General features: G+C 37.5%; 1 protein-coding gene and 1 long non-coding RNA gene across 2 annotated transcripts in view; both read left to right on the top strand.

Moving 5' to 3' along the window:
• LOC139729587 (ribosome-releasing factor 2, mitochondrial-like) overlaps positions 1-18,934 on the top strand; it is a 40,738-nt gene that overhangs the window by 7,864 nt on the left and 13,940 nt on the right. The window contains exons 8-10 of the mRNA XM_071640510.1: positions 1,128-1,208; positions 2,018-2,166; positions 4,288-4,428. Coding sequence (XP_071496611.1) covers positions 1,128-1,208; positions 2,018-2,166; positions 4,288-4,428 — 371 coding nt within the window. The remainder of the gene's footprint in view (positions 1-1,127; positions 1,209-2,017; positions 2,167-4,287; positions 4,429-18,934) is intronic.
• On the top strand, positions 8,261-12,408 carry LOC139729575 (uncharacterized). The gene is made up of 3 exons (XR_011710877.1): positions 8,261-8,389; positions 9,063-9,151; positions 12,314-12,408. It is a non-coding gene; the product is annotated as an uncharacterized lncRNA (long non-coding RNA).

The following is an 18,934-nucleotide window of genomic DNA, read 5'->3' as shown; positions in this document are numbered from 1 at the left end:
ATATTTGTCCCGTAGCTGAACAACTACATTGAAACATTTCAAGTCATGCACGCTATTCATTTTCTAATGGCAGAATTAGGACCTGATTACAGCTATACTAAATAGTTTGCTGGGACACTTCCTTAACCCTTACTCTGCTTTGTACAATGTACACTGATTGGCACACACACTGGAGTGCTTTGTGTGCCCATTGGCATAGATGTATGGAAACCAATTGTCAAGTAATGGAAATTAACTAATCCCCTGATCCCTATTGTGTCAAAACAGCCTTCCTATTAGACTGGGGCACATCGTTTTACCTGAGTGGGCTTGCTAACTTTACAACTTGTTCAAGTACAAAGCGTATGAATGCCAGTATACAAAATTCTGATTAAAAAAGCAAGTAATTAGTAAGCTATTAAGTGTCTGAGTGCAGAGAGGGTTAATCACAGCTAGTGATGTGTTCTGGCTGACAAAATGGAAAGCTGCATTCACACACAGGAGTTGTTGCATTATGGGGTTAAAAAATCCTTGATGTCTCTGTGTGCTGTTCATGCACACTATGCGGGCAAAGTATCCTGGGAGGTTGAAAACAAAATCATGCAGGACTGATTTTGCATTGTGATACATATCACGAAAGTTAATTTGTGTGTGTGTGTCCACACGCAAGAATTAATGGTTTTTGCATCACTTTGCAAAAACTGTTAATTTCTACTGTGTGTGAATACAGCTAGAGCACAAAATTTGATGCTTTAACCCCTTCCCCACAAAAAAAAGACCTGTAACAAAATAAAAAGAAATGCTATGATGTGTGTTAAAGCCGCGTCACACTAGTGTGTATCAAGTCAGCGAAGGCTCATCAAATTTGAAAATGTGAAGATATTTTCACATCTGTTGCTTATACTGGAATAGTTTGTAACATGTTTGACATTCTTTGGTTTGAAAGGTTTTTGACTACCAGTAATCAAAAAAGAAAAAAGAAAAAAAAAGGAAAGTGAATATTCTGTTTAATATTGCTATGAACATCATTACCTCATCTGTCCTTTGCCTGATGGAGGACTCAAGGCACGAAGTCAACCATGCACTGCGTTTCTTGGCATGCATAGTTTCTGAGTTAAATGATTTTTTTTTTTTTTTTTTGTGGATAGGTAGCTGACCTGGATGATGAGTTTGCCAACAAAATGCTGAGCGACGAGGCATTTGATCCACTACAAGTCTCAGCAGCAGAAGTAAGATATCTTTTCTTTCTCTGTTTCATATGTCAATCAAGTCAATCAGATTACAATGTTTCATTTCCACTAATTCCATTCTTATCTAATGTTTGTTTGTTTGTTGTTGTTGTTTTTTTTCTTTAGAATTTGGTTTGTCACACTTTGGAATAATTACGGAGTTTCTCTGCACAATTTATATTTCTCAATGAGGTGTTTATCTTTTAAATGATATTTCTCGCAGACATTGGCATAAGAGTAAAATGTGAAAATACTAAGAAGAGGTTATGCCTGCAGCCAGTATTAATTGAGGAAAGGATGATTTTGATATTGTTGAATCACATTTCCAAAGTGGCTTGTAATCCTGTTTTTCATGATAAAAAGGAGGCACAAAACCACTCTCTGGTTTCTACAGGGCATGGAAATGGCTCATATAAATAATTGTTCTATCTCACTTTTCAAGTCATCATACAAAAATGATATTGAATGACTGTGACATCAATGATACCAGAACATCATACAGCTACAACTATGATGACCACTATGACCAGAACCAAGAATGACCCTGGCTACTCCCCCCCCCCCCCCGACAATGTACACGTCTTATTGGCCTGACCTATGACATGGTCGCCAAGGTCTAGGACAACAGTAATGTGCCATATATCCGTCTTTAATAGAGGTTGAGACTTCATCACTTTGTGTTGATACAATTGTTAGACGGCAAAGCTACAAAATTGAAAGTCAAGATGTTTTAAAAGCAATACATTGGAATCCTTAAAACAAGCATTCAACATCTAGATGATCTATTTATCTCTGTTCCATTCACCTAGCTCAACAGTGCAATAAGACGTATCACGTTGGCACAGACAGGCATTCCCGTCCTCTGTGGAAGCTCACTGAAGAACAAAGGGGTGCAGCTACTCATGGACTCTGTCAACAGTTTCTTGCCATCACCAACATTCAGGAAAGAGCCTCATGTGTAAGTTTTATACTTCCTGAATAGTAGCAATCTATTCTTGATACCCACTACAATGTGGACTAACCTTTGATTAACCCTTTCGGTGCCATGGGCTTTGGACAGTGTGTACAAAGGACAATGGGTTTTTCTGTGCCAATTAGCACTCGAAAGCTCACAAAGGCTTATGTTAAAGGCATAAGTGCCTTTTACAGCAGCTGTCCTGAGTATACTCGGGCAGGTGTCTATGGGAAATGCGTGTTGTAGCAAAATCAGTCCGTCCTCAACGGGATAATGTAGTCTGTTTGCTAATTGGCATGCATGCTGGAGTATTTCTCCTCCATTTGGCATAGGTGTCTGGAAATTGATTGTGAATAGAGATTACCTAATCCTAATCCCTTTTGTGTCATGATGGCCTTCCTATTAAAGGACAAGTCCACCTTCATATACATAAGGATTGACAGAATGCAGCAATATTAGTAGAACACATCAGTGAAAGTTTGAGGAAAATTGGACAATCCGTTCAAAAGTTACGAATATTTTAAATATCTGCGCAGTCACTGCTGGAGGAGAAGACTACTACAGTGTATGATGTCACATGCGTACAACTATATAAGGAAAATAAAAAGAGAATTTCACAAAACTTTACTTTTTGAATAAAGTGCACAGTTCTTCGACTTGCTACTGACGTATGTTAAGGGTAATATTATTCCCCCTGCCTTCTGAAAGAGAGAAGTCGAGTGTTCTTTTGTTATGCGAGAAAAATGGAAATATGTTGAATTTTCTTTATTCTTTCTTTATATCGTTGTACTCATGTGACATCACAAGCTATAGTAGTCTTTTCATCCAGCCGTGACTGAGCAGAAACTTCAAAAATTCATAACTTTTTAAGGGATTGTCCGATTTTGCTCAAACTCTCACTGATGTGTTCTACTAATATTGCTGCATTCACTCAACCCACATGTCTATGAAGGTGAACTTGTCCTTTAATAGCCTGAGGCGCATTGCTACACCTGACTAGGCTTGCTAATTTTGCAAAGAGGTGAAGTTGGGATGGATGTACTAAATGCTGATGTAAAAGCTCGGCAGGTACAACTAATCACCAAGGTTTCATAGAGGGTTAAATATCTGGGAGAATTTTGCAGTTTTGCCTTTAAAGGGATCATATTGTTTTGGTTGAGACCTAATTTCAGGTTTCTAACATTTTTTGGTGAGATAATGAAAAACCTCTAATGAAATATGAAAGAGCATGTAATTCAATGAGTAATTCAACGTTTGTTTGATGAAAATTAGTTTTGAAATGGCCGAGATATCCAAAACAGGGCGATTCTAATAAAGTGTGGGACCCACCTTTTATTACGATCGTTTTGGTTTACTTTGTTTTTGGATGTTCCAGTCATTCCAAATCCGATTTTCATCAAATAAACTGTGAATTCCTCTTAAAATGGTATGCTCTGTACTATTTCAGAAGTGTTTTCTTGGTATCTCGCAAAAAATTAAAAGCTCAATTCTCATCTCCACCAATACTGTACCATCCCTTTAATGTGGATCGTTGGTGCAAACTTCACCACACATTTCCACTTCTCTTGTTTTGAAGTTGTATTACAGTCTATGTATCCTGCGATACAAGAGCCGCTTTACACCGCTTTACACAGTTGTAATCCCGTAGAACCAAGCATGAAGATAGAAATTCAGCTATTTTTATGCATTAATCCTCCAAGTATGTGTAAGGCCACCATGTTCAGGTGTGAAGTAGGTGTGTATTTTAATGGCCAAGATATGCAATTAAGCATGAAATCATTCTGTATATTTGATTCTACAGAATTGCTCGCGAAATTGCCAATACACTTAAAGCTACATCCACAATTTTTGATGCCATAAGCAGGCTGGCTATTGATTTCTTTAAACAATATACATTGGAGATTTCAGAGATATGGGAGGTTATTGTCCATTCCTAGTTATGCTTCACCAATATTACTTCCCTGCGCATGTATACAGTATGTCATGCTCTGCTGGAAGAAATCTGGTTTTGAAATTCCTTTTTTTTTTTCTTCCGATGAATGAAGATTTTCACAGATGAAGAATGATTTTTGATGAGGTTTCATCTTACCTTCCTCTGATCGGCAATGTCAATCTCCCACCCAGTCAGATCTATGGCACAGATATGTGTGTCTACGCCTTCAAGGTCATCCATGATAGACAGCGGGGTGCCCTCGTCTTCCTTAGGATCTACTCAGGAACTCTGAAGCCGCAGTCCGCCATCTACAATGCCAGTAGAAACTGCACGTAAGCTGGATATTCAGAGAGCGTTGCTCATTCATTGGTTTGCTGGGTCTTAACAAGCTCTGTGACTTTGATCTGAAATGTGCCCTATTTTGATGATAATTTGATGACATGCCAAGGGCAGAGTTAAAATTCTATTGTTGTCCGCATTGACGTCATGAAGTATAGTAGTCTCCTTATCCAGCAATGATGGCATTGAAACTACATTACTTCATTACTTTTGAATTGATTGCCCAATTTTCCTCAAACTGTCACTGATGTGTTCTGCAAATATTGCAGAGCACACGATAGACAGTTAACAGGGAACCATATTTTCGTGAGCCGTGACTGTGACATGCCAAATACATTGACTACAAGTGTGTGAGGCATTTCTGCATGCACCAGATATTTTGCAAAGTTTTTATTTTCACAAATTTTGTGAGTCAGGTGCTATTTGCAAAATTAAAGACATGCAAAAATAATGATTCTGATCCTGATATGAATGTGACACACACGTACCAAAGGTAAACATTTATTCATTCAGTACAGTACTCCCCGATCGTGAATTTAACCACTCGCAAAATTGTCTAAACGTCTTCATTCGTGAAAACTTAGACTCGCTATAAAAATATATGGCATATACAGTACACGGTGTACTTTGTTTTAGAGGTGAAACAACAGCTTGGACTGTTGATGGTTCTTTCTCTTAATTTCTAAGCCTAGTTGCATTATTTTTTCCAACTTTCCAAGATGTTGTGCCAGAAAAAGTCTTTTATTTTAGGTTTTTTATTTTTTTATTTTTTATTTTTTAAAGATGCTCGGTCGTCGTGAGAATAAGCTCACAATGGTAATTCTGAATCGTGCACACGCCGCGCGTTCCGTGCAAAATTCCCATTCACCTGTGTGTTATTGAGAGATCGAGTATCACGTACGAACTAGACCGGTTCTGAATACACGAAAGCGGCCGAAGTTGCTCTCTCCTAAGCCGAACACATGTAATGACGTCATTCTCTGTCGTTCGGCTCACAGTTTTGGAGCATTCGGGATCTTTCGTTTGCTCAGTGATCTCAGCAAAGGAGTATGTGCGAATACGTACGTGCCTACGCGTACGCTGGCCTGGCCTGGCCTGGCCATTTGTACTGCTGATGGCCACAACTGATGGATTGCATGCTTGCATGCAATGTTTATGCGATCATGTAGATGCTAGGCGAGGAGGCTGTGTACTACATACTGGTACTTGGTGTGTGGTGGTACGGTGAGAACGGACTAGGTTGCTGTCTGTGCAAGAAACGATCGAAATGGACGAGGAAGGTGATGATGCAGGATCCGTGAAAATGAGGAGAAATCGGAAGCGCTCCGATCATGCAGAACATCGCCGGATCTATTTGCACAATGTTTACACTGATTGGAAAGTCCAGAAAACACTCTTCTTGGGTCCCGATCAGTACCGTCGTAGCAATGCCAATTTTGCCCGTCACCCACTAGAGCTGCACAAGCTGAGCAGTCGGTGTTGGCAGGCAAATCCAAGCTCAGCCGCTGCGCCACATCCACTGCCAGGATCTAGGGTCAGACCAGATGTTCCACTTCCAGCAACACATCCCTTCCAATTCCATCAAGCTAGTCCTCTCCCTATGCAACCACAATTACCGATGCCTCGCCTAACTCCTATCAAAGACAAAGATAAATTTATTGTGTAAGTGACATTTTTGTTGTGTAGAAGCTATTGTTCTCTTCTAAGTTCTATTATTATTAAACACTCTGTAACAGTTAGGCCTAGGTGATTTCTAGTAACTAACCATAGAAGCAAGACCGTTCGTTTAGAATTTTACTTCTAAAAGATTGATAGAGTTATGTGTAACGTTAGACGTTCTAGCGTAACACGTTAACGTTAGAATTGTATAGAGGTCTAGACCTAGTGTTAGATCTAGAGTTTCTAGACTACTAACTGTTAGTTTTAATAGGCCTAATTAGAACATAGTTGCAGAATGTAGGCGCCTAGTAAGCCTGACGTTGTTAGAATAATAACAGTGTCTTACTTGGACTTGGTGAGACTGCATGAGGAGATTGAGACTGTTAGTGTTTATAGCGTAGAAAGTCTGCTTCTAACGTTTTTCTACCTGTCTGTAAACGTAGGCCTAATTAATGTTGTCAGGTTAGATTTAGAACCTCGCTACAGACTGCTGCTGTGCTGTGTGTTATGCTCTAAAATTAAGAATTCAATATTGTCAAAATGTGAAGTAGGCTACTCTTTAACGTTAGGCCTAATGTCGTAGGCCTACAACAAGTAGGGCCTACATTGTCGTAGTGTACCAGAAATATTTACCTCCAGAAGTTAATGACTGATGGCGTGATGCAATTTTGCAAAGATTGATTTTTTTTTTTAGAGCACCAATTTGATTATCATTCCTTGAGCAATACAAAAGTTTAGCCAGGAAAAACCTCCACTTATTTTGAATAAAATCAACTTCAACTTACCGAAAAAGGTTATAGATTTACAAGTATTACCTACCTACCTATGCTATGGTCAGTATGGATACCTATGGAAGATTCTGAACGCATGCTTGGCCTCTGTATTCAGATCCAGGTTTAGTCCTTGAGATGAGCTGGGTTAAGGCCAGGTGGAGTGGTGTAAAGCTTAAATTTTATGGGTTCATTGTCCCAGAATTTGTCCAAACCAACTTCAAAACTGAAGACACTAGGTGCATCTATTACATTTCTTGGTAAACTGTTCCATGGTTTCTTGATCCGCATTTGAAATGAGTTTCTTCTTGTAGTGGTATGTGATCGAAAAATATATAACTTTTTACTATGTCCTCATGTGCATTTTTTTATTAAACCCAAATCAGGCACTACTTCCTGGTCATATTCATGAAATAACTATTGATGTACTTGTATAAACCTCTACTGTTCTTCAAGTTTATTGATCCACTTCTACCCAAATTTAATCTCTGATTTTTGAAAAGGTAATTTCATGTAAAAGTAGGGCACATGTATTATGTCAATGACCATATCAGCGTTGAAGAGGCTGAGTGCAGATAAAATAGATTTTTTTTTTTCAGTTCATTACTTGTTTGTCCCTTTTTTTTTGTCTACCACTATATGGAACGTAATAACCTGCACAATTTCTTGCTGGTCAATAAATTCATGAAGTGTTTATTACCATGGACAAATGTATCAATTACTGAGTATGATTTTTAAAGAGCCATGAGTCCATGAAATTAACAGTATTTATATATTTTATTTCCGTTTCTAAAGCTCTCAGAGGCCTGAGCATCCAGGAGGAAGCACACACCGACAGGATTGTTCTCAAAAGGCATCTGATTGCAGTGGTTCCAGCACTTCAGGTATTGCTTGTGTTTGCTATGACCGTTAGTCATATTGCATGCAGTCATTGGGTACCATTTTTGATGGAGTTCATTACAAATTTGAAGAATGTCATTTCTGAAAAGAAAGTTTCAAATATAATGGGAAAAAAGTCAAATCATTGTACTACATTTGTACAAAAGGCTCTTTTCATCCTTTGTGTAAATTCTAGCTTTTAAGGATTTGTATCACCCATGATGACATCGTGAAAAAAAAAAATACTCTATAAGACAAAATGTATCAATAGACTGCAGGAAATTGACAAGTGTGTGCTTTTCAAAAGAATTGAATGAAACAGAAAAAAAAAATATAGGTAATGCAACTTGCTTATGCGCAGTAATATCATTTACTTTTCTACCTACATACCAAATTTTTGAACCATCCATGAGATAATCTACATTGTAATGTCCTATGTAATCCTTTGTTTCAAAACAATGTCAAATTCATCTTGTTTTTTGATTGTGTACTTTTTTCATCATTGAACATATTCTTCTTCAGATCCATCTCTTGGGTGTGCTAAGCCATCGGATATCTTGGACACTCTTTCAGGTACCTTCAGAACCTCACATGGTGACAGTAGTGCAGTTCTCACTAGGCAGCTGCAAGACCACACATACTCCAGGTTTGTGTCCAATATTTTCCTTCTACTGTCCCGAACAATTAAATAAGGAATTTTAAAGTTTGCTATTGGTTGCAATAGAACTTCAACTCTTTATGTGCCATTTTCGCACGCATGACTCAGTCGACGGCGTGCCAAGTTAGCATATTCTGCTCAAACACACAAACCTGCCTAAACTAATTGATAATCGCCAAATGCCACAATGCAATGAAAGTGTTTCTTGCAATTCTGTTCCATTTAAATTTACCTTGCAGTTTAAGTGGTGATTGACTGTCACAAGCATTGTTCCTTACTAGATTTGTGAGTAAATTCTAAGTTTATGTAACTGTTTTGTGTGCAAAAGTTATGCCTCTGCAATCATGCAGCTACTGGCAATGTGAAAGAAAAGCAATCATTCATTTGTCATACAATATACATCAAAGCAAAGCTTGGCATTTTCTCTACATCTTTGCTGACTACATGTTCAGGGTAACATAGATTTGAAAAACAATGTTTTCCCAAAACGTGACTACGTTGCAGTCTCAGAGTAATGTGGCACACAGGGGGTTTCCACAATGGCACATTATGAGTTAATTAAGCTTTTAAAACACTGAATTATTACTGTTATTTTCATCACTCAAACCAAAAGACTAATCACTCATTTTCAAGTCAATATTTTCTCTGGTTTTGTTTTCAGGAGCGTGGATTCAACCACTCTCCCAGCTTCCTCCCAGCGATCTGATCAACAAATACCTTCGATTCGTACAGAAGAGATCATTGACTTTGGTATGGAAAAAAACTTTAATTCATACTTCTCCTATATTTCGTATGAATCCATTGCTATGATTGTTACCCTGTCACCCCTGTTACAATGAACACGGTTATAACCCGAAATTTCGTTTTAACGAAGTAAAACTTCTGGTCCCAAAATTATAACCGTGAAAGTCTATGGTACAAAATTTGCTTATAAGGAACACGGATAAAGCAAAATTTTATAACGTAGTCTTTTCCGAGTGCCACTGACAAAGAAAAACAGAAGATCTGTTCTCCGTTGTAATGAAATACGAATCACTTCTGAAAATGCATAGCGGAACAAGCATTGTATTTTTATAGCGTCTGTGCATGACGCTTCACATCACTGTGTGTTTGCTCCATGTGTCACGCAGTTTCCGAGGGGAACTTGCGTTATTGTAACATAATAATCTGAAATCAAATAAGGTTCATTTATTGTTTCGAAGGTTCTTTATAACAAAACACACAGATTCTGATACACCTAAATGTCCGTTAGTTCGGAAATGAAATGGCGTTTGTTTTTACAAACATTCTGGCGCTATTTCAAAGGTTCGTTGTTAAGGTTTATATTAAAATTATGATTTTTCGGAATAACGAATCTTCGGAAGAATGAAGCTTCAAACAAACCGTCGAAATCCCGGGAATGGCGAAACTTCAGAATAAGGAGCCTTCGGAGTAACGAACTTTAGTGAGAAAAGAACCTTTGGAATAGCTAACTGTATCCGAATCCTAAACCGTCATTTTCTATACATGCGTGACAATACAAACAACTTTATGCTCTCTTTTAAATGTGATATTCAGACCAAATGAAAAGGTACGATCCCATTTCACAAAGCTTTCTAGTGTATGATGAATATTCAACAAACAGAATATACATGGTTTCCTTGTTTTTGTTATGTATATTGTAGATGTTCGGTTATAACGAAATTTCGTTTTAACGAAAGAAAACTGCCGGTCCCGAGTATTTCGTTATAACGGGAGTGCACTGTATACATATTTCTTCTTACCACAATGAAATACAGTGTATATTTGATATACACTCTCTGTGGCATCTGCATTCATCTTGTGCAACATTATTTAACTACTGCATCGTCTAGTAAAAAGTGAGGTAGGGTTGTAGAAAAAAAAACCAGCAAGAACAATATGTGTCAAAGGGACGTTGATTTATGTTCAGTTGCATAGGAATGTCAAATCATTGCAATTTAACAAAACTAGCTTGCACTCATAGGCATTCGTTTCTCGCACAGACAGCAACCTAGTCCGTTCTCACCGTACCACCACACACCAAGTACCAGTATGTAGTACGCAGCCTCTTCGCCTAGCGTCTACATGATCGCATAAACATTGCGTGCAAGCATGCAATCCATCAGTTGTGGCCATCAGCAGTACAAATGAATGCATCAAAATAAGAACCTACGCGTTTGAAGCAGTTATCTTGGAGCGTGTACCCTCAGCAAATTGCATTTTTTATGCGGGCTTGTGAATTCATAGTAATACATGTACTGTATTTAATTTCTTTACATGTGAGTAAAATTTCAGGCAAATTTTGAGATATCTTAAAGATGCTCGGTCGTCGATTTCAATGGGGATATATATTTCAAAATTACTGAGCAAGTCAAAGCCTTCAACAGCATAATATTTTAGAACGTAAGGTGATGAAATGTGGAAGATACTAGCCTCTAAATATGCATTTAAATTTTCGAAATTAACATTTAACACCATTTTTGATGACCTCATGCACGTTAACGAAAAGTCAACTTCGTGTCACAGTCAGTTTTTCTTGCAAAGACTATAAAGTTCTCTCAATTTACAGATAATGAACACTTTTGCATAAATATCCATGCTAAAACAGTCAATCAAAAATGCCTAATTTTCTTTTAACTGATATTTTGGAATGCGCATTGGTTGCTATGTGAGGCTGTATCTTAGCAACCAATTGACCTTGGGGCAAAACATTTTCAGAATTTTTGTCAGACACTCTAGGAAACATTTGGTGCGATTTTTAAGAAAATCGGAGGGGGTCAGGTGACAACTTTTCTGAAAATTGGATGATTTGACGTGGATTGACCCTGTAAATTACTCTTTCATTCCATTCAACCGCTAGTATACGCGTAGTATCGCTTGTACAGCATTCGTCAGGCAATACGATGACTAGTAAGAGTAAAAATCGTCACTAGAAGATAGTCTGTACGCTACAACTTTTACAGTCAACTGCACACTAAAGCAATAATATAAATGAAGGGAAACTTCCTTTGGGTGGTAATGTGAAGTGTTTATTCAGGACTACAGTTCAAGTTTCAATTTTAAGATAAACAAATAATGCGTTGAGAACGGATTTCTTGTATTGTCTGAATAACCCGTCTTTCACGTACTAATCACAGACGATATTAAAGTGTGGACCCTGGTAAAATTATTCAAATCTACAGTGTTTTGGTTTTGCTTTTGTGGTTAAATATGAATCAGACATCATACCAAGTTGTCAGACAAAGCAAAGTGTTAATACAAACCACAATCAATCATTCCAATTAAAATTGGGAGTGTCCGTTTCAGTAGCAGATCCAAGAGATGTATGAAGAGTGTGTGCACCCCTGTTTTAAGAATTGATCTTGCAGTTTTCTTTTCCTCTTTATACCAATTTTAACAGAATTTTCATTATCTGAGAAAGGCATATCACTATGTGAGCATTAACTGTTCATACCCATTAACAAAATGATGTTGAGCTAGTAGGCCTATGGTCCCTATAGCCTACTTACTGTTTTCATAACTGTATTACACATGATGATTGAAACATGAATGTGGAAAATTAAAACTATGTCATTGAAAAACAAAAATAATGACAACGGCATGTTGAATAGCACTCATTACACAAATTGATAACATTAACATGATATGAAAATAACAAACAAACAGCGCTCTCCTGTTCCTGAATACATTCTAACAGTTCAGATATCCTATACACAAGGTGGATTTTTTTTTTTTTCGTGGGGGGGGGGGGGGGGTAGAATGGGTTGCTATAATTTTGTTACAGCCCAGCCTCAGTATAATTAAGGTTTAGCTTACAATTTTCCAGATATTCTTTTTCTGCTCCAATAATCTTATGCATTCATAGCAACCTACATGTAATGAAAATTACACATTATTCCCATTATTTGACAGTATGGATTGCATCCAACATCCAAAACAGCAGCGGAGGAGGAGGAAATGCCCCCGCTGCAAGAAGTATGTACGACAACTGCCCCGGCATCTATGTGAGGTCCATTGCATATGGCACGAAGATGCCACCACTATGTCTCGCTGCCTTAGTCGTGAAGACGGGCAAGGTAGGGGTGGTCACCCTAAACCCAATATACCAACTTGTCCATTTCCTTCCTGCGAAGCAGCAATGATCGATTTAAATCGCCACCTGAAGAAAGTTCACAAAAGACACCCAATTGGTAAGTAATAACCAATGATTTGTGATTTGATATACCAGTTCAAAAGATTTTTTTTTTTTTTTTTTTTTTTTTTTTGGGGGGGGGGGAGGTGTTATCCTTGCAATATAAAGACGACCTTCTTGGCAGCAATACCTACATTAAAACTAGTAACATTTATATGTCTCCAAAGTGGCACAGAATAACACAGGTAACTATTACTGAGTTTTGTATAGGCAAGTTCAATGACTCATAACTGGACTCATAATGTATTTCAGATACAAGAATAAATGTTTAAGTACCTTGTATTGAGTTGTGACAAGGTTGTACTACTCCATTACTGTATACAAAAATGTACATGAACAGACCTTTTACAATATTATGTCATTGATTTTTGGTTTCTTTTTACAGTGGCCAGGAAAAATTGTGCACATGCGAAAGTATAAGGAAGAAATTCCAGAAGAACTTTTTGGTAAGGAACACACTTATTTCAGTTTGCATTGCAATACTTCTAATAGCTGTAAATTGAAGTCCCCAACATAATGTAATAGTATATCACAAGAATTCCATGGTGGCTGTCATGAGCATGTTATAAACATATGTCGGATGATTTAAGAACGATAGATAAATGATGTCATGCATGAGCGTATTTTGTTGAAAACACAATACGCCGTGTGTACACATTGCAATGACACAGAAATAAAGTTTGATGTCATTATATTAATTGAACAACGAAATTTGTATTCTTTTTAAAGACTGTTTTTAATTTGCTCACTGTCAAAAGGGTACATTAAAGAAATAAGCTAAAAATAATTTTAATGTGAACATTAATATAATTCTTTACCTCCCACCAAGTTCTAGAAAAGGAGACTGCATTTCAACAGAAATAGTGAACGTCAAAATTCAAGTTATTAAATCACGTTCTTTTTTATAGTTGAAGTGGAATAGCCGTTATTATTGCACATATTTCAAGTTTTACACAGACAACAGTGTTGTTGGGTGCAGACAACTTCATCAGATGAGATTTGTTGATTAGAATGCAATTTAAATTTGACACTGATGACCTACGAGGAGTTATATATCATTTTGGATTTTCATGAGATTAAATGGACCCCATTTGGGAAATAAACACAATTGCTCGCAATAGTTTGTAACAGTTAGTTGGATGAGCATGAAATCAACTGTAGTTATGTTGTAAGTTCCTTGCTACCTTTTGACACCCAAGCCAATGTTCTCCTCACATTTGCAAATCAAGAACACTGCCTTTAAACAACTTAATATCATGTATTGTAAAAGACACATTCAAACAGAGGTGATCAACCATGATGCCACTTATCTGGGTCTACAAGTATCAGCGGTGACCTCCAGCAGTATCTGTTGGTGTTCCACAGGTGTTTATTCATGTATGGAGTGTCCAATAATGTGTAAGTCTGAGACTTTTCCTACAATTTGGAGAGAGAGCATATATATGTCAGGTATTTTTGTATGACAATGTGATGACGAAAATGTGATGCTATCCTTAAAGTTTTTGTCATAATTCAATTTACATATTAAAAAGAACTGGAGGGATGTTTGCGAATGTATGTTCGCACGGTGCCCCAACACGAGGTGATCCCACCAGAAGTTCAAATGGCGACAGATGAGGATGAAGAAAGTGATCAGGACAATGAGACATCATACCAGGACAACAGCAGAGAGACCCACAAAATGGACCTGCAAAATGAAATCTTCCTTCTCACAGACAAATTTAGTAAGACAAGCACATCAATACACAAAAACGGCATTTCAAGTTTTCATGAAAATTTGGCAGAAATTCCACGTAATGCATTGTTGATTTATATATAAATATAAACTCTACATGTGCCATTAGGGTAAGTTCTTTTGTTCACTTCTATTATACTTCTCTACCTTAGCACCATCTCAGTTTCCCTAATGCTCAGTTTTTATTACGACGAAATAAACTGCATTATTGTGCTTTGCACTAGTTAGGCTTCTAGTAAAACATATATATATATATATATATACAGTATATTATATATATATATATATATATATATATATATATATATATATATATATATATATGTATGTATATAATTGTGTATTCTGATTTCATTTCTTTCTCTCTTTTATGTTATACTCTCTCTATATATATATATAAAGTTTAACACTTTGCAAAACAAGGTCTGACTGATTGAAATAAGTACAGCCAAAAAAACCCCCCCAAAACCTGCAAGAATAGCAACCTCATCAATTCTCATATGATTTTAAAATGAGTTATGTAATGCTCAATATAAACAGCACATACAACACTTTGTTTACCTTAGAAGATCTGTATCAATTCATCCAAACTATTTAAGTTAACCACTGGGTGTGGGTGCAAAATGGCACCTCAATTTTATTAAGTTCTTACAAGATAATATTAATCTGTGTAATGCTCCAGAGAAGGATAATTTTTTCCCGTTATTCCTCAGAACACTACATAGAGATATTTAAGAAATTCCTGTTTTCTCAGGTGGGTGGGCTCCATGAAGAGCCATAAAAACACCCAACAACATGGAGCCCAAGTTACAAAGATACTGATGTCTGGACTCTGCAGGGGGAGCTCGACGGCCTCCTGGACTATGAAAGGGCGTTGATGTTCTGGGTGGATTCTGAGAAGAGGTCGAAGGCTGAGGGCACTCCGGCAAGTTATTGCCACAGTGTGGCTTCTTTCCTTGACTTTCTCTCTCTGTCTCGAGATCGCCATGCCTTTTCGTCGTACCAGGGGGTCGATGCACTAAAACACGGTTCGGTGGCATGGAGAAAGCTGGCTGCCTCCCTGCAGAGGAACACAAATTGCGTCAGACAGAGAGGGAAGAGAGAGAGTTACGTAAGTCATCTCTCCATAAAGAAAGTACATGTGATTATACCTTTTCTAATATGTAACACCTAATAACTTTGTTATTATTTATTTTCTATCAATAACATTCTTTTGTCTACTTCTTATCCCTATATTTAAATGTGGTGGGGGATTCAATAGCCTTACCACACCATGGTGCATATTGGTAAAACCACAAATAGGATATGGGGCTTTGTAAGATGTCTCAGAGAGTAGCATCCCTGAACTAGTTTTTCACATTTCTTAAAAATCGTGGTGGAGGCCTCACAGTCTAGAAACTGAGGTTAAAGTGTATCTTTGCCCCAAAAATTATTTTTGATATGTGAAAGAGACACATTTCAGGAGTCCATTGCACCAACTTTCAGAGAAAATGGGTCATTAATTAGTGAAATAATGCATCTGAAAGTTTCTAAACACAATGGGTCTGGGAGGCAAGACTACAGCAAACCCTATTGTTGCACTGGGTTACGGAACCTCAGCGGTTCCTGAATCTCCCAGACACAGTGTGTTTGGAAACTTTGAGATGCATTATTTCACTAATTAATGACCCATTTTCTCTGAAAGATGGTGCAATGGATTACTGAAATGTGTGTCTTTCACATGTCAAAAATAATTTGGCCCATAGAAAACCAAGGTCCAATAAATCCTCCTGACAGCTTGCTGTAAGAGTGAGATAATCCGGTCACCTCTGATATCGGGGACAAACCCAGATTAAAACTGGATTACTACACACGTAATGCTCTAATATAGACGGTATAGACATGGCATTAATCACAGCATGTGTGGAGATATGGGTGAATGGTTATTCTATATTTGCCCATTTCTGCCTAAGCTAGTCTTGAATATCTCCTATAATAGCTGTCAATGGCCATTTTTTAAAACTAAAGTTAGAGAAGTCAGATAGGTATGATCATTGCATGATGAACTTTTGTTACATACCCACAGTGTTTCTACCTGATGCATTGACTTTAAACGCAACTAGGAAAATTTGACTACTACATGGTTGAGCTGATGTGGGTCATTAGAACTACATTTTAAATATGATATATTTCTTTGTTTTATTCATATATTTTACAGTAACAAGCCTCCAAGACAATGATGCCAGGAACATCGACGAGAGGTTGGAGGAGTTCTATAACAGTCAACTCCTCCCTCTCGTCGATGCAACTGGACAAATTTCCAGCCATGAAGCAGCGCTGTTTCGGGGCTACTTTATGTTATCAATAGCCCTGCGAAATGGCACAAGGGCCTCGCAAGCCATGAACATGGTGGTGGATTGGGTCCTCCAGGCCCAGGAGGACCCTCACACCAACAGTCATGTAATCAAGGTAAAGTGAAATTTAAACATACATACATGCTTAATACATGCATAACACGTAATAAGTAGAAGGTTCTATTTTGTCCTGCTTCTGCATCAGGCACACCTCGTGTTTCTTTATTTTTCAAAACAGACCTTTGTCCTGTCATTTACAGACTCCCATAATCTAATCACATCATTATTCCATAACACACATTGGCACTGTCATCAGAGAAATTACAAACGGTCCATTACAAGAGTAGAATGGAACAAAGGACCGAAAACAATGCTTACGTGTGGTGGCAGGGACACCCTTGATGTCAACTGATTGGTTTTGATATTGGTGAAAAATTTTGCATGACACCTATGCAGTATAGCATTATGCTTCCCTTTGGAGTTCAGTGTGTGATTAATTGCACAAATTTCTGAGTATGAGGAGTACATTGCACTCTGTTTTACATGGAGTGAAACAGAGTGCAATGTATACCTCACAGTGTAGTAATTATTACCTGTTAGACTGTTTAAATGCCCTTTTGATATTACAACTCAAAAGACTATTTCCTCATGGATAATTTCACTTCAGGTCATCAACCACAAAACTTCCAACACCCATGGAGCAGCGAGAGTGTGCGTCCGTGATGTTGTCTACCGGAGGCTAATGTCGTACGTCCGGAACGTTCGCCCTCGCTCTCAAGGGTATTGAACAAGCATCCAGACGGCGTTTTTCACCGCAAAAACGCCCCACCTGACGAACTCCAGCTGCAATCACTCAATTAGAGCAATTCAGGATAAACTGGGGTTAAATTTAGGTACGTGTTTGCCTCACCCATTGATAGACAAGATAGATGGGTTGGACACATATTTTTTATTGACAAATTTATGCAATTGAGGAATTGCACGTCTTCCATTTGAAAAGTAATGAATACTTTGTCTTTTGTTTAATACTCAAGGTAAAAAAATCATCCCTACCCCCCCCAAAAAAAAGTAAACAAATTAAAAAAAAAAGGTTTAAAGATGATCTGGATCTCAAAACATCTGAAACCCTGACACATTGCGTTGGCTGCAGACTGCAGTGGTTAGGTGGCTACGTCTATCCTATAGTCTTGTACAAAATAAGAAGTGCAAAAAAAAAAAGGAAAAACATCATGGAAAAAAATTGCAACATTGCACATCATCTAATTATTTTCTTTAGTCTGTTACCATGCCATCTTATCCTGAGATAAAATTTCACAGTGCTACGCAAACAAAAAAATCACTCCACACAATACACAGCTTGACATTTTGAACCTTCAACCTTCATGCACATGGATAGTTGGCTAACAAGCCCCTTTCATCACATACGTAGTGTATGCTGGTCCTACAGTAGCTCTTCTATATTTCAGTCCTGCACCAGTACAGTTGATCCCCATTATAATGAAACACTTAATAGGATCATTAATTTTACATACATGTTATCTAAATTTTATTAAGTCATAATTATTAAATTTATCATTTTATACTGTAATTGATCACTTGTGAGACTTAGTTTTACCTCATGATAAAATTTGGGAAGAGTTCCTCATGTTCCCCCCCCCCCCCACTAATTTGCACAAAATAATTACTATTTTTTTTTACTAATAATGAACTAAATAAAGGTTATGCCATTTATGGAAGACTTCCTTTTGAGACAGCCACCCATTAGGGTACGCGGGACCCCTGTGATTAGGGTTTAGTGTTAGGGTCAGTACTAGGGTTTAAAATAATATGAAAAAGGCTTTAGGTGGACGGTGGCTGTCGTAAAATTTTAATTTAAACAAATTGTAATAAGATCTTTGATATTTACCTTTAGTTTGTGACAGGGCTGTAAAGTTCAGAAATATCCTCCAATAATGCTGCGAACAAATTAGTGGGAGGGGGGGGGGGGACATAAGGAACTTTTTCCTAAAATTTTGCTATAAGCAGTATTTTAGTGGGAGTGCATTATAAAAAGAATATCTGATCACACACATGTATGTATTGTACTGTACATGTGAAAAGGCAATCACAGTCTTTGACTCCTTGGTTTATTGAGGTTCCTCTTCATGTCACTGTCACAATTTCTTGCTCAAAACTATTAAGTATTAAATTTTGGGAATAGTGCATGACAAAGAATAGTACATGACAAAGAATACTCGTACATAGCAACTAATTGACAATTTACCCTACATCGA

Source organism: Diadema antillarum, unplaced genomic scaffold (genome assembly GCF_040938485.1).
Source record: "Diadema antillarum isolate AM-2024a unplaced genomic scaffold, OU_Dant_1.0 seq00000247_RagTag, whole genome shotgun sequence".
Taxonomy (NCBI): Eukaryota; Metazoa; Echinodermata; class Echinoidea; order Diadematoida; family Diadematidae; genus Diadema; species Diadema antillarum.
Note: the sequence above shows the minus strand (reverse complement) of the source record. Positions and strands in the feature narration are given on the sequence as shown.